The 12,290-nt window shown below is 37.3% G+C and overlaps 1 protein-coding gene across 4 annotated transcripts in view; it reads left to right on the top strand.

The window, feature by feature from the left end:
• Nucleotides 1-12,290, top strand: part of COL28A1 (collagen type XXVIII alpha 1 chain) — a 171,050-nt gene that overhangs the window by 6,896 nt on the left and 151,864 nt on the right. For 2 of the 4 annotated variants that reach the window (XM_021063397.1, XM_021063394.1), the window contains exons 1-3: nucleotides 2,376-2,567; nucleotides 5,775-5,938; nucleotides 7,402-7,958. In XM_021063397.1, coding sequence (XP_020919056.1) covers nucleotides 5,812-5,938; nucleotides 7,402-7,958 — 684 coding nt within the window. In that variant the 5' untranslated portion in view covers nucleotides 2,376-2,567; nucleotides 5,775-5,811. Of the gene's footprint in view, nucleotides 1-1,182; nucleotides 1,369-2,375; nucleotides 2,568-5,774; nucleotides 5,939-7,401; nucleotides 7,959-12,290 lie in introns of those variants that run through there. The other 2 variants (XM_021063395.1, XM_021063396.1) reach the window with 2 other exon arrangements.

Below are 12,290 nucleotides of genomic sequence, written 5' to 3'. Positions count from 1 at the left end.
TGGAGCTGCTGCTGCTATAGCTCAAGTAACAGCTGTGGCTCCAATTCAGTCCTTGGCCTGGGAACTTCCACATGCCATGGGTGCAGCCATAAAAGGAAAAAAAATGACGATAAAAAAATAAAATACTTTCTTCGTTGAATATTCTTATTAAATCCAAAATGAACTGATCTGAATACTCAAACGGGTGTTGAGTTTCTTTCTGCAACTTATTCATGTAAATAGTGATAACTACCTATATTACTGGTTGAATCAGAGCTATAGCTGCCGACCTACGCCACAGCCACAGCAACGGGGGATCTGAGCCGTGCCTGTGACCTACACCATAGCTCACAGCAATGCCAGATCCTGAACCCACTGATTGAGGCCAGGGATTGAATCTGCATCCTCATTGATCCTAGTCAGGTTTGTTAAACCCTGAGCCACAAAGGGAACTCCCAGTTCTGAGATTTGATGTTATTATTTGCCCCCCAAACAAGAAAAGTCTAAATACCATCTAGTGGGGGAATGGAAGAATTCATCAAGACACAATACAACACTTTTGAATACCTGAAAGTAACATCAACTAAATGAAAAATAGAAAAAAATCTTCCCCATTAGAAGCAGAGTTTGGTCAAGGCTTAGTAAATAGACCCTATGTTTCTTTTTTCTTTCTCTCTCTCTCTCTCTTTTTTTTTGGTGGATTCTGCATGAAAAAGTTGAGACTTCTCTACTCAATGGCTAAAGGGAATAATTTTTTTTAAAAAAATTGGGCATTCAAACCGATGATAGGGCTAGACCTATACACTTTCAGATATTTCTTAGAAAGTAAAATTGTAAAAAATTTCCAGATAGCATTCTGATTTTTTGTCATAATATAATTTGCTCTTAATAAAGAATAGAAAACAACACAGAAAGAGGAACTATCAATATTGAAGGAAAATTTTAAAGATATTAATAGTTGTAAGTTTTGTACAACAGGAATTTATACCGTCACTGTGGTCGAGGGCACCAGCTTCCTAGAGGTATTGTTATTCTGGAAGTTGTTAATCTACCCCAGGAAAAAAGAGTTGACCTTCTGAAAAACTCCCACTACTTTGTCCTATGATTTTCATCTCACAAAAGTGAAAGCTGTGGCTAACATTTGCAGGCTATTTAAGGGAGGCTTCTGGGAAATTCCATTGTTACTTCTGCAATATTTCCGCTGTTTCTTTTTTCTACTACCAAAGCCCTGAAAAACTTCCTCAGTTCCCCCAAAACTCCTATGTGGTTAGGACCATTTCACATGGATACCTAATTTAATGATGTAATTGTTATAAGTGCTCTTTGGGGAACTAATGGACCTGAGCGAAGTTCCCATTCCGGCATTCTCTTGCATTCGTATGACAGTGGGTAAGTTACTGAACTAATCTTTGCCTCCTCATCCTCATCTGCAAAATGTGAATTTCGCAGCACTTACTCTAAGTAGATGGTTTGCTTTTGGAGAGTTCAGTCCCGTAATGTGTGTGAAGCACTTAGCAGAATGCCTAGCCCCAGGTAAAGAGTTTATAAAATGGAAGCTATTATTCTTAAACCAAACAGAGTCATAATGTTAAAAATGTCTTCCTAAAAAGCTGACTCTAAATAATTCCAACATGAACACTTATACTGCTTTCTCTGATCCTCTTGCTATTTTTATCTTTGAGGCAGTCTGTAGAAAAGCCTGCTGTTTGTTGTGTAGGGCTTGAGTGGCTTCTTGGCAGTATGTTTTGCACTGATAAACATGGACTCAATATGGGCTGTAACCACAAGGTAGAAAGTAGGAAAAAAAAAAAAAAGAATGGAACCATTACCATGACTGCCTTTCCTAGACAGAGACCTCAGAATATTGACCACTGTAAACCTCCCCCTCATGTTACAGTTTGAAAGAATCTTGATAAATTAAATTTACTCCCTCATTTCACAAGTGGGAAACTGGGGGTCCACCTGTTTGAGACAGAAGCAGGACTAAATTCAGATCACTTTTCCACTATACGTTGTATACATTTTCTTATGAAAAATTTCAAAAATCACAGATGTAGAAAGATTAGAATCATAAACTTTTACATACTCATCACCCAGCTTGAATAATCATCAACCCATTGCCTCTCTTGAAAAACCAGGTTTGCTTCTGAGTCCGGTATAATTTCTCCTCCTTCACAGAGCTGTTCAGAACCAGTATCTTACAAAGTGATCCCCAGACAAAGGGGTCACAGACACAGCATGAGAAACTAAGGCAGACTCAATAAATGCCTAAAATATAGAAAATCTGCCCAAGTCATTTTCACAACAGCCTGGAAAACATAGACTTATTATGTATGAAAGGACGCTGTCCCTTTAAATTACTTACTGATCCCACCCAGATCTTGCACCCTGGCCAAATGCCTGACCACTCTTCCTTTAACTTAGTCTAAAAAACATGAGTAAAAGATTACAAAAGATACAAAAGCAGACAATTTTTATTTCCTACAGAACAGAACAATATCATATAGCCAACTCCATCCCTAACAATGGTCTTTGCTGTTGGCATTTGCTTAACCAGTCTTTAGTTCCTGTTTGGCAAACTTTATAAGGTAAGACATAACTGTTTTGCTTTAATCACTTGAAATCAGATAGGACAACAAGGAACTGTGGGAGGCTAAATGGTTTGCATAATTTTGATAAGAAAGCTTATCAAAAATCTTATCCTCTTATTATTTTGCATTATCAGGAAAATATGAATGATTGTCAAAATGTAGACATTTAAAATTTAAAGTTATTTTAAAATTTATTTTTAATTCACAGTTTGCTATGTAGCATTGCAGTGATGTTCATATCTTTGGGGGCATTTTTTTCTTAAGTTGGAACAAGTTTTTATAATTCACTATTAATTGTATGATTCTTCATAAAGTGGTAAGTTTAGCAATGCGAATAAAGTCTTTAATCATTTTATCTTCATGGCAAAAAAATGAGATTCAAATACTGTTAATAAAATTGGGAAACTCCGCTGACAAATAATTTGATTTTTTGGATTTATTGATCCTGATATTTACCCAAAGTACATTTTAGGCAAAAAAGCCAAAATGTGGCATTTGGCTAGTGATAATCATTGCTTCTGCATTTATAAAATAAAAGCTATAGTAAGCATACGGAGTTATATTTCTTTTATTTAACTAATGGTATTTTCCCCCCTGAAACCTACTTTGCTTGTATGTGACATCTAAATGAGAAAAAGAGCACTATTAAAAACTGAGGCAAAATAAAATATAGCAAAAGCAATTGGAAATATGTGGGCTTTTCTTTTAAAAAAATTTTTATTACAGTTGATTTACAATGTTCTGTCAATTTCTGCTGTATAGGAGGTAGGCTTTTAAAATGACAAATTAGTAAAGTAGAAAGAGATTTCAGGAAGGCAGTAGAACTAAAAAACTAGAGGAAGATGTAAAGGTGTCCTCTCGCAAATATCAAAAAACAAAAAAGAGAAGAAGCATGACTTTAGTTTCGGAGAACTAGATAAAAAAATGTCAGAAAAAATAGTAATAAAATAAGAGGTATTGTGATTATTGCTAATGAATCAGTTGTACCAAGGAAGTTGTATATACAAGTCTTCGGGTAAAAACTCAAAATTATATGTCAACTAACTGGATGAGCAAGGGCTTAGTTTTGGGAAAGATGTCTTTATTTAAAGCCGGCATTTCCAAAGACCTAAATGAGGCCTGCAAATGAGAAAAAAGTGGTTTTCATCTCAGGATCCTGCATGGGAATCTCCTCCTTTAGTTTTTGAAGAGTTGTTTTGATCATGTAACTTTTAAAATATCTCCTGTTCTCAATGAAATTAAAATTGCAGTCTCTTATTTCCAGAACTTCTGAGGGGTTGTTTATAGCTTAGGATCAACAAAAGAAAGAAGGCATATCTAATATGAAGGACATGATGTTATGCCTTTCCCCCAATGAAAATGCGATAGCAACTGTGTTTTGCCACATAGCCTTATCCTACGCTAATCTTCAGGGTTAAACTTGTACATCCTATTTCTTCTCCTTGGTTTGCAAGGGGTTACTTGGAGAAGGATATCTCCTTATGATTTATTTCTTTAGCACTCTCCTTCTCCTCCTCCTCTTCCTCCTCCCTCACCCTTTCCATCCTCCTCTTTCTTCTCCTTCTACCTCTTTCCATCCCCTTCCCCCTCTCCTCCTCCATCGCCTTCTCCTTCTTCTTCTCCTCCTTCTTATTCTATACTCAGCTGTCTCCATATTCTAGCATACCTGGTCTGAAGAGCAGTTGACATTTGGTCAATAACACTTGATGTACTTGCCAAAAGACATGCTTGGCCATACTGATATAGTCAGCTTAATAAATTTCCTGCTGGCTGATGCTGTTGGAAGAGCAATTTATGTCATGGAACCACTCACTGATCCATCCCAACCCAATAGCTTTGCTTCTTGTTGTGGTGTCTCCAAACTGGCATGTATGAAAGAAGTCAGTCATCCATCTCATTCCTCACTGCCTTTGCATGTATTTCCACCCCCCATTCAGAGGCTGGAAAAATCAGGCTCACAATTTCCCAGTCACCATTCCCTGAAGGCAAGCTGCCAAAGAAGGAAAGCGTGATTCCTTTTCCAGTACTTCTGAAGTCAATGTACTTTAGGCAGACAACTATTTCCAAACCATGAAGAATATTCGTTCAAAATAAGCTATATTGCTTCCATTCTTGAGTGTACTGAGCTAGCCACACATGAGTCTTCTCTTGCCAGGGAAGCCTGTGGGTTTAAAAATTCGTTTGGTACATAGCTGGACATACTGAATGACGAAAATTGCTGATGACTTAAATAAAGGATCAGATTTTAAATTGAAAATCTAGCCCAGTTTCATGGGTTGTTCAGAGGGGATTGCTTTCTAATTTCAAGTCCTATTTCTGACCAGTAGTTCTTTCATCTAACATTGGAAGAACAGCATTGCTTAGCACATCTATCATTTTTGCTCACACTTTTTAGACTCACTGGATACGCAACTGTTGTATCGCTTGGAACTCTGGTGGAGATGACATTTCCAAAGTAAAAGTAGAAAATGGGGTTCTAGGAGTTCCCTGGTGGCTCAGCAGGTTAAGGATCCAGCATTGTCTTGGCTGTGGCTCTGGTTGCTGCTGTGGTGCCAGTTCAATCCCTGGCCCTTGCACTTCTACGTACCATGGGAGTAGCAAAAAAAAAAAAAAAAAGAAAAAGAAAAAAAGAAAGAAAAAGAAAATGGGGTTCTATGGAAACAGAAGAGAAATTTAATTTTTGGCTTGACCTCTAAACTCATTGAAATTGTGCATGTAATATGAAGACTGAAATCGTGGTTGTGATATTAAGACTGGTGGTTCTCTACAACCCTATAAAAATATGGGCATGGTCAAGAATTAGTTACATGAAAACAAATGAAACAACTTTGTAGCAATCTGATACTACTTGGAGAAAGCGGAAATCTCAAACAGACCCTGTGATTGAACCATATCACCACGTAGAGGGGGACTGAAATGTTTTTAAATCGCTCTCCTCTCTGTTCCCCATGATATAATGGGAAATTCAGACTACTTGGATGTAATTCTTTGAATATATGGAAATATTCATGAATAATGCTTGGTTGTTTTGGCATGATTTATTTGGATTAGAAACTATAAAAATCTCAATACGGATTTTTAAAAATAAATGTGAATGAAAGGCCTTTTCTCTTGACACATGCCAGTTTTCAATTCTGCTGGCTTGAAATTAAAAATAGCAATCTATATTTCTTAAAGTATTTATAACTGATTTTTCTATTAAAGGTGCTACACGGCAGATGATTTTTCACCATCTACCATAATGTGGATGAACAAACAATTTGTATTTTATCTTCTGCTTTTGTCAGCTTTTATGAGCAAGACGATATATGGACAAAGAAAGAAAGGATCAAAGTCCAATTTACTTGCAAGAAGAAATCATCTCCAGGGTAAAGAATGTTTTGTTTTGTCTTTATTTGTTCTAGCATTTTATTTTATTTTATTATTTTTAAAGAGTTTATTTTTATTATAATTGATTTACAGTGTTGTACCAATTTCTGCTGTACAGCAAAGTGACCCAGTTATATATTATCCCTTTCTTATATTATCTTCTATCATGTTCTATCCCTAGAGACTTCCCTGTGCTATACAGTAGGACTTCATTGCCCATCCATTCTAAATGTAATAGTTTGCATCTACCAACCCTAAACTTCTCATCCATCACACTCCCCACTGCCGCCTGCCTGGCAACCACAAGTCTGCTATTCATGTCCATGAGTCTGTTTCTGTTTTGTAGATAGGTTCATCTGTGCCATATTTTAGATTCCACAAATAAGCAATAACATATATTTGTCTTTCTCTTTCTGACTTACTTCACTTAAGTATGAGAATCTCTAGTCATACTCATGCTGTTGCTAGTGGCATTATTTCATTCTTTTTTATGGCTGAGTAGTATTTCACCATGCATGTGTGACACATCTTAATCCATTTATCTGTCAATGGACATTTAGGTTGTTTCCATGTCTTGGCTATTGCGAATAGTGCTGAAATGAACATAGGGTGAATGTATCTTTGTGAATTGTACTGTTGTCCAGATATATGTCCAGGAGTAAGATTGCTAAAACACTTATGTGAATTTTTCCAAACAGCATTTGATGTAAATAGCAAACCATATATTTATGTATATATGTGACGGTCTATTTTGATGTATTACATTAATACACCTTACATCCTTATAAAGCATAATGACAAAAACGTCAGAGTTTTTAGAGCACTTGTGCATTGGTTATCTCATTTGAACCTTACAGTAGCCTTGTAAAATAGGTATGACAGAGATTGCTACTCTCATAGATAAAGAAACAGGCGTAGAGAGGTGAGGCGGCACACTCAAGGCCAGAGACAAATAACTAGTTAAGTTACAGAGTAAGGATTCAAACTTAAGTTCTCCCTTACCATTGCTACAGTGTGATGCATATAGATGTTTTCTTCCTTGATTTCAAAAAAGTTTAGGAAAAAAAAGCGCTATAACAAGATGGGGCCTCACCAACATGACACACAATCTAAGAATTAGGCAGAGTATTATTTACTTCTAGATGATTTTGCCTACAGTTGAATTTCTAAACTATAATGTATTTTCTTGTCCTTTCTAAGTAGGTTTTACTTTGGGAAGATACTCATACTCTGTACTATTTTGTTTGCTTTTGATTTGCACAATTTTATAAGAGGAAAAGAATATATAGGTTTGATAAGAGATTTAGCACTTTACAACAGAAGCCCTGTCTCCAAGGTGCCCCTCTATTTCACTTCCTTCTCCCCTCAAAAACAATAATTCACAACCACATCACCTCAGGGCTTTCCTTATGCCTCACCAGTAGGGACAAGTATTTTGCCTAAACTATTTGTTCTATTTCAGATTCCACTTGCTTCATAGATCTTATTTTCATCGTGGACAGCTCTGAAAGTTCTAAAATTTTTCTCTTTGACAAACAGAAAGATTTTGTGGATAGCTTGAGTGATAAGCTTTTCCAATTGACCCCAGTTGGCTCCTTGAAATATGACATCAAACTGGCAGCCCTTCAGTTTAGCAGCTCTGTCCAAATTGATCCACCTTTCTCCTCGTGGAAGGATCTACACACTTTTAAACAGAGGGTGAAGTCTATGAATTTCATTGGGCAAGGTACTTTCTCTTACTATGCCATTGCCAATGCCACGAGGCTCCTTAAGAGAGAAGGGCGTAAAGACAGTGTGAAAGTGGCTTTGCTGATGACTGATGGCATTGACCATCCGAAGAATCCAGATGTTCAGAGTATTTCTGAAGATGCCCGAAATGCAGGAATAATATTTATCACCATTGGACTTTCTACTGTGGTCAATGAAACCAAGCTTCATTTGATATCTGGGAATTCACCTGGTGAACCTATTCTACTGTTGAATGATTCAACCCTGGTAGATAAAATTCAGAATCGCCTGGTAGGTAATGGGTTGGTTTTATATATATATATATATTTCTCATGATTGATACTCATTTATAAATTTTGTAAGGATAGATACAGGGTCCAAAAGATAAAAAGGAAAAAAAAATCCACCTTGAAAGTGAAAAGAAGACTCTTTCCAAAGTATCTCTGCACTTTCTTGACAGTTTACACTACATAAACCGGGGAAGTGCCTGGCTCATTCTCTGACATCGCACTCCTAACTTTATTGTCAGTCAATGCTGAGGATTTTGAAAGGATTAATTTCCCATCATCCGCCTCAGACTCCTGTTTAAACATCCTGGGCTCCTTGAACACTGCTGACTTATTTTTGATTTGTGGGCAACTTGTGACCTGCTATGTTTGTACCAAGTTCTGCTTTTCCCATTTCACATGTGCAGAAATATTTTTTGACTCTTTGTCTTACCTGTTGCCATTTTATGCTCAAGCAAAGTGCACTAACTTCCAATTTTTAAAATTTCTCTTTGTTTCTTAGGTCTTAAAAATGTTGCCCAATTTAAAATCACTTGTAACCCACCGTTGCTCAACAGTTTCTCCCATCAGATCCATGAGTCCCATTTGATTGATCTCATCAGTTGTGTCACTCCTTTTCTTTACTGGTTGCTTAGCTGTCAGTGAGAGCCTTTCCTTGCTGCTTGGGAAAACATGAGGCAAAGCAATCAAAGCAAAATCCCTCTGCACAAGGTTTCTTAATGAAAAAACTCCTGGAGATAAAGTGGTTGATTCGTTAAGTGGCAAAAATGGATTTTTCTTAACAATATTGATTTTTTAAAAAAATTTCTTGAGAAGAGAGCAAGGCTAATGTGCCTTTAGGCCTGAAGCACTGTGTATGGCTCTTTTGCATCACTTTAAAAAAAACCTCAGGCCCTATTTTCGAGATTGTTTTGCTCCTTTTGTCCCTTCCTCTAATCTTTTTATCAACATTGATTTTTCTCCTCTCAGTTGTTTTTAGCATGAGACTCTGAGTTTTTCTTGCCTACATAATAGTGATCATGGCTTGAGTGCTTTCTGTGTATTAGGCGTATTGCTCTGAATACTTTATATCTGCTTTTTAGGGCCATACCCACTGATGTGGAAGCTCCCAGGCTAGGGGTCGATTTGAAGCTGTAGTCACGGGTCTACACCACAGCCACAGCAAGGAGGGATCTGAACTGTGTCTGTGACCTACACCACAGCTCACAGCAATGCCAGATCCTTTAACCCACTGAGTGAAGCCAGGGATTGAACCTGCATCCTCATGGATAGTAGTCAGATTCTTAACCTGCTGAGTATTTTACATATTTTATTTTACTCAATGTTTACAACAATCTTACGATGTATATACTATTATTATCTTCATTGCATTGTTGAAAATTGAAGGCCAGGCAAACACCCCAGAATGCCTATGCTTTACCCTGTAAAGTTACATTGAGAGGGAAAATAGCAATTATTTTTATAAAAGGTTTTCTCAATCAAAACTGCTTTGAAACAGTTAAGGAACATCCCTTCCCAAAGTTACTATTGTTTTTGGCCTTTTTTGCTTGGGCACTAGCAGTAGGTGGGGAGAGTTCTGCCTACATCGAGGATGATGGGCTCAGCCCCCCAGGGGCTTGGGATGAATGCTTACATGAGCATCCCTTCTGCAGGAAAGGGAAATATGCAGGGTTACCTGGCTCACTGCCTAGCCCTGCCGGTGCCATGATTGAAGGAGTCCTCACCATTGAACTTGAACAGAAGTTTCCAGCCTGTGTGGGAGAGAACCGTGGGGTTGTGATAATGAGTCACCTGTTGCTGCCTGTAGCCGACACAGGACAGGCAGCTCCTTGTTTGGCCAGATGTGTCAGCTCAGGACGTTCATACTCCCTCCAGACACACCCTTGCCAAGAGCTCCTGCCCAAATGAGAACAAAGGCTCTTGGCAGTAGACCCAGGGCGAGACTGTTGTGCTGTCTCTGGGGAAGCTAAAAAATGACCATGCATCTTAATGACCCTGCTCTTCCGTAGCATCCTGTGATTTCAGCTTGTTTGTTCAGATGGAAGATCTGTGAACAAGCCACTTCTTAGAAGGAGGTGCTGCTTTCCAAACAAACTCCAGAGTCCAAAGGGCTTATTAGGCTTTTCAAAGAAAGATATGTCAAGGTTCAATGTTTCAAATTGCCATGATCTAGGAAGCAGAACTTGACTCTTGATTAGGCCATTGGAAAACGTCCACATCTAATCAGTTTCTATTACATCTGTAGTTTAATTTTATAACTTTCTACTTTGAAATAATTATGCAGTTGACTTTTAGAAATAACCTAGTTATAATTTAAGTACAAAACTACATCTATTTTAAGTGCACAATTCCTTGAGTTTTGATAGATATATTCACCCATGAAACTACCAACACAAGTGGGATACAGAACATTTCCATCATCCCTAAAGTTTCCTTTTGTCTCTTTGAAATTTGTGCTTCCCTTGCCCCTGAGATGCTACTGATCTGACTTACCATTCTAGATTAGAGTACACTTTCTAGAACTTTACTTAAACAAGATCAGACCATGTATTCTTTTTGTGTCTGGCTTATTCCGAGCATAAGGGTTTTGAAATTCATCTGGGTTGTTTTTGTGTATCAGCAGTTTATCCATTTTATTGCAGAGTAAACTTCACTTGAATTTATGGACAGGAGGGTCCACAGTGAATAGATTTTGCAGGGCCCCAGACAAATCAAGGAACCACTGCATACTCCTTGACACTTCTAGCAGAAACCCATGAAAACACTTTAGTTCTGAATTACCCGAGAGACCTGATGATTTCAAAATGAAGAAAATATTTGTATTGTTATTTTATTATGATTTACATTAACAGTATTGAAACCTAAATTCAAGCCACTATCCTGATATATTACTTAGTCCTTTAAAAGAGCAAGAGAGAGTACATGGAGATTAAAAAAACTCTTTATTACCTTCAATGGTAAAATTTTTAAAAGCCTTAATGGAAATAAGTGTTGTAACAAATTGGTCTCTCTTCCTCTGGAGATTATTAACAAAAACATCAATTTAGTGTATCCTCTCCCTAACATACCAAGAAGGGATCAACTTGATTTCTCTATCATCTTTAGAGTTCTATATTTCCTTAATTTATTAATTACTGTCTCCTTCCTAGTTTTTCAAAGCTTCCTCTGTTTAGAGTCTTATTTCTGTTCTCTATGTAAGATTTTATAGAGGCTATTCTGCTACTATATTAAGCTGTAAATTTTTTTTTTGTCATAGAGATTGTAATCATTGCCTACTAAGTTCTTTATTCTCATCCCATTTGCTATCATTTTAATAACTTTGGCAACTGCCTCTCATTTCCTCTGCTCCCTTCTCATAGCATTGACCTCCTGATCACTCACAAAATTGGCAATTCCATTCTAGCCTTCCTTTTACACATACATGCCAACATCAAACTCTAACTCCATTTATAAAATGTGCCTTCTTTCGCTCTGGTGAGGTTCTTTTAAACTGCAGAGTCCACCTAGCCTTTAACTGAACATGCCCTTCCCTCTGGCTTTGACCATGTTCTTCCAGCTGTTCTCCACACAGCCTGCCTCTCTGCTTAAGTGAAAACCCTCACTACTTCCCAAGCCCCCAGCTTTGGCCACACAGGTCCATCCATCTGTCCAATCTTTTTAAATGTCCTTCCTCACTCCTCCCTTTGTCTTATTGTTCACATTAGTCTTTATGACTTTTCTCCCTACAAACTTTGACATGTAGAACAGCATTCCATCAATGACTTGGTCCTTTGCCTTCCTTTCTTCAAAATTATCCAGAAAACCCACCTATTCCAACAAACCATCCTGTTCCTTCCCCTTCTGCCCCCTAAATCTAGGATTTTCTTCCCACGTTACTTGTGCACTGTTTTCTGTCACTGGGGTTATAGACTATAAGTGCCCTTTGGGATAGAGCTTTGTTCTTTGTTTGAGACAGTCCTATCTATTGTGCAGTTTTGGGTGCATTTTTGTTTCCACAGAAGTATAAATTCCAGCAAGCACAAAACAAATGAGTTCTAAAAATAATTATTTTGTTGTGTTGTTAATGGTTTTTAAGCCTTGTGAAACAAATTTTTAAAAGGTAATATGGCAAAGCAAAAATTGACTTTTCAAAGGAAAATCTAAAAGAGTGTAAAATTACACATCAGCCACAGCAGCAGCTAAATTCATGAGCTGAAAACTGATAAGGATATTGCTTATTATAAAAAGGTTGTAAAGTGACACAACTTTGATTTTTTTTTAATTTCAGTAGTTATTTTCAAATATTACAACTTGACTTGAATTATTAGTTGTATCATATGTCTTGAACTTCTTTTGT

The sequence above is a fragment of the Sus scrofa genome, chromosome 9 (assembly GCF_000003025.6).
Source record: "Sus scrofa isolate TJ Tabasco breed Duroc chromosome 9, Sscrofa11.1, whole genome shotgun sequence".
NCBI classification, from domain to species: domain Eukaryota; kingdom Metazoa; phylum Chordata; class Mammalia; order Artiodactyla; family Suidae; genus Sus; species Sus scrofa.
Note: the sequence above shows the minus strand (reverse complement) of the source record. Positions and strands in the feature narration are given on the sequence as shown.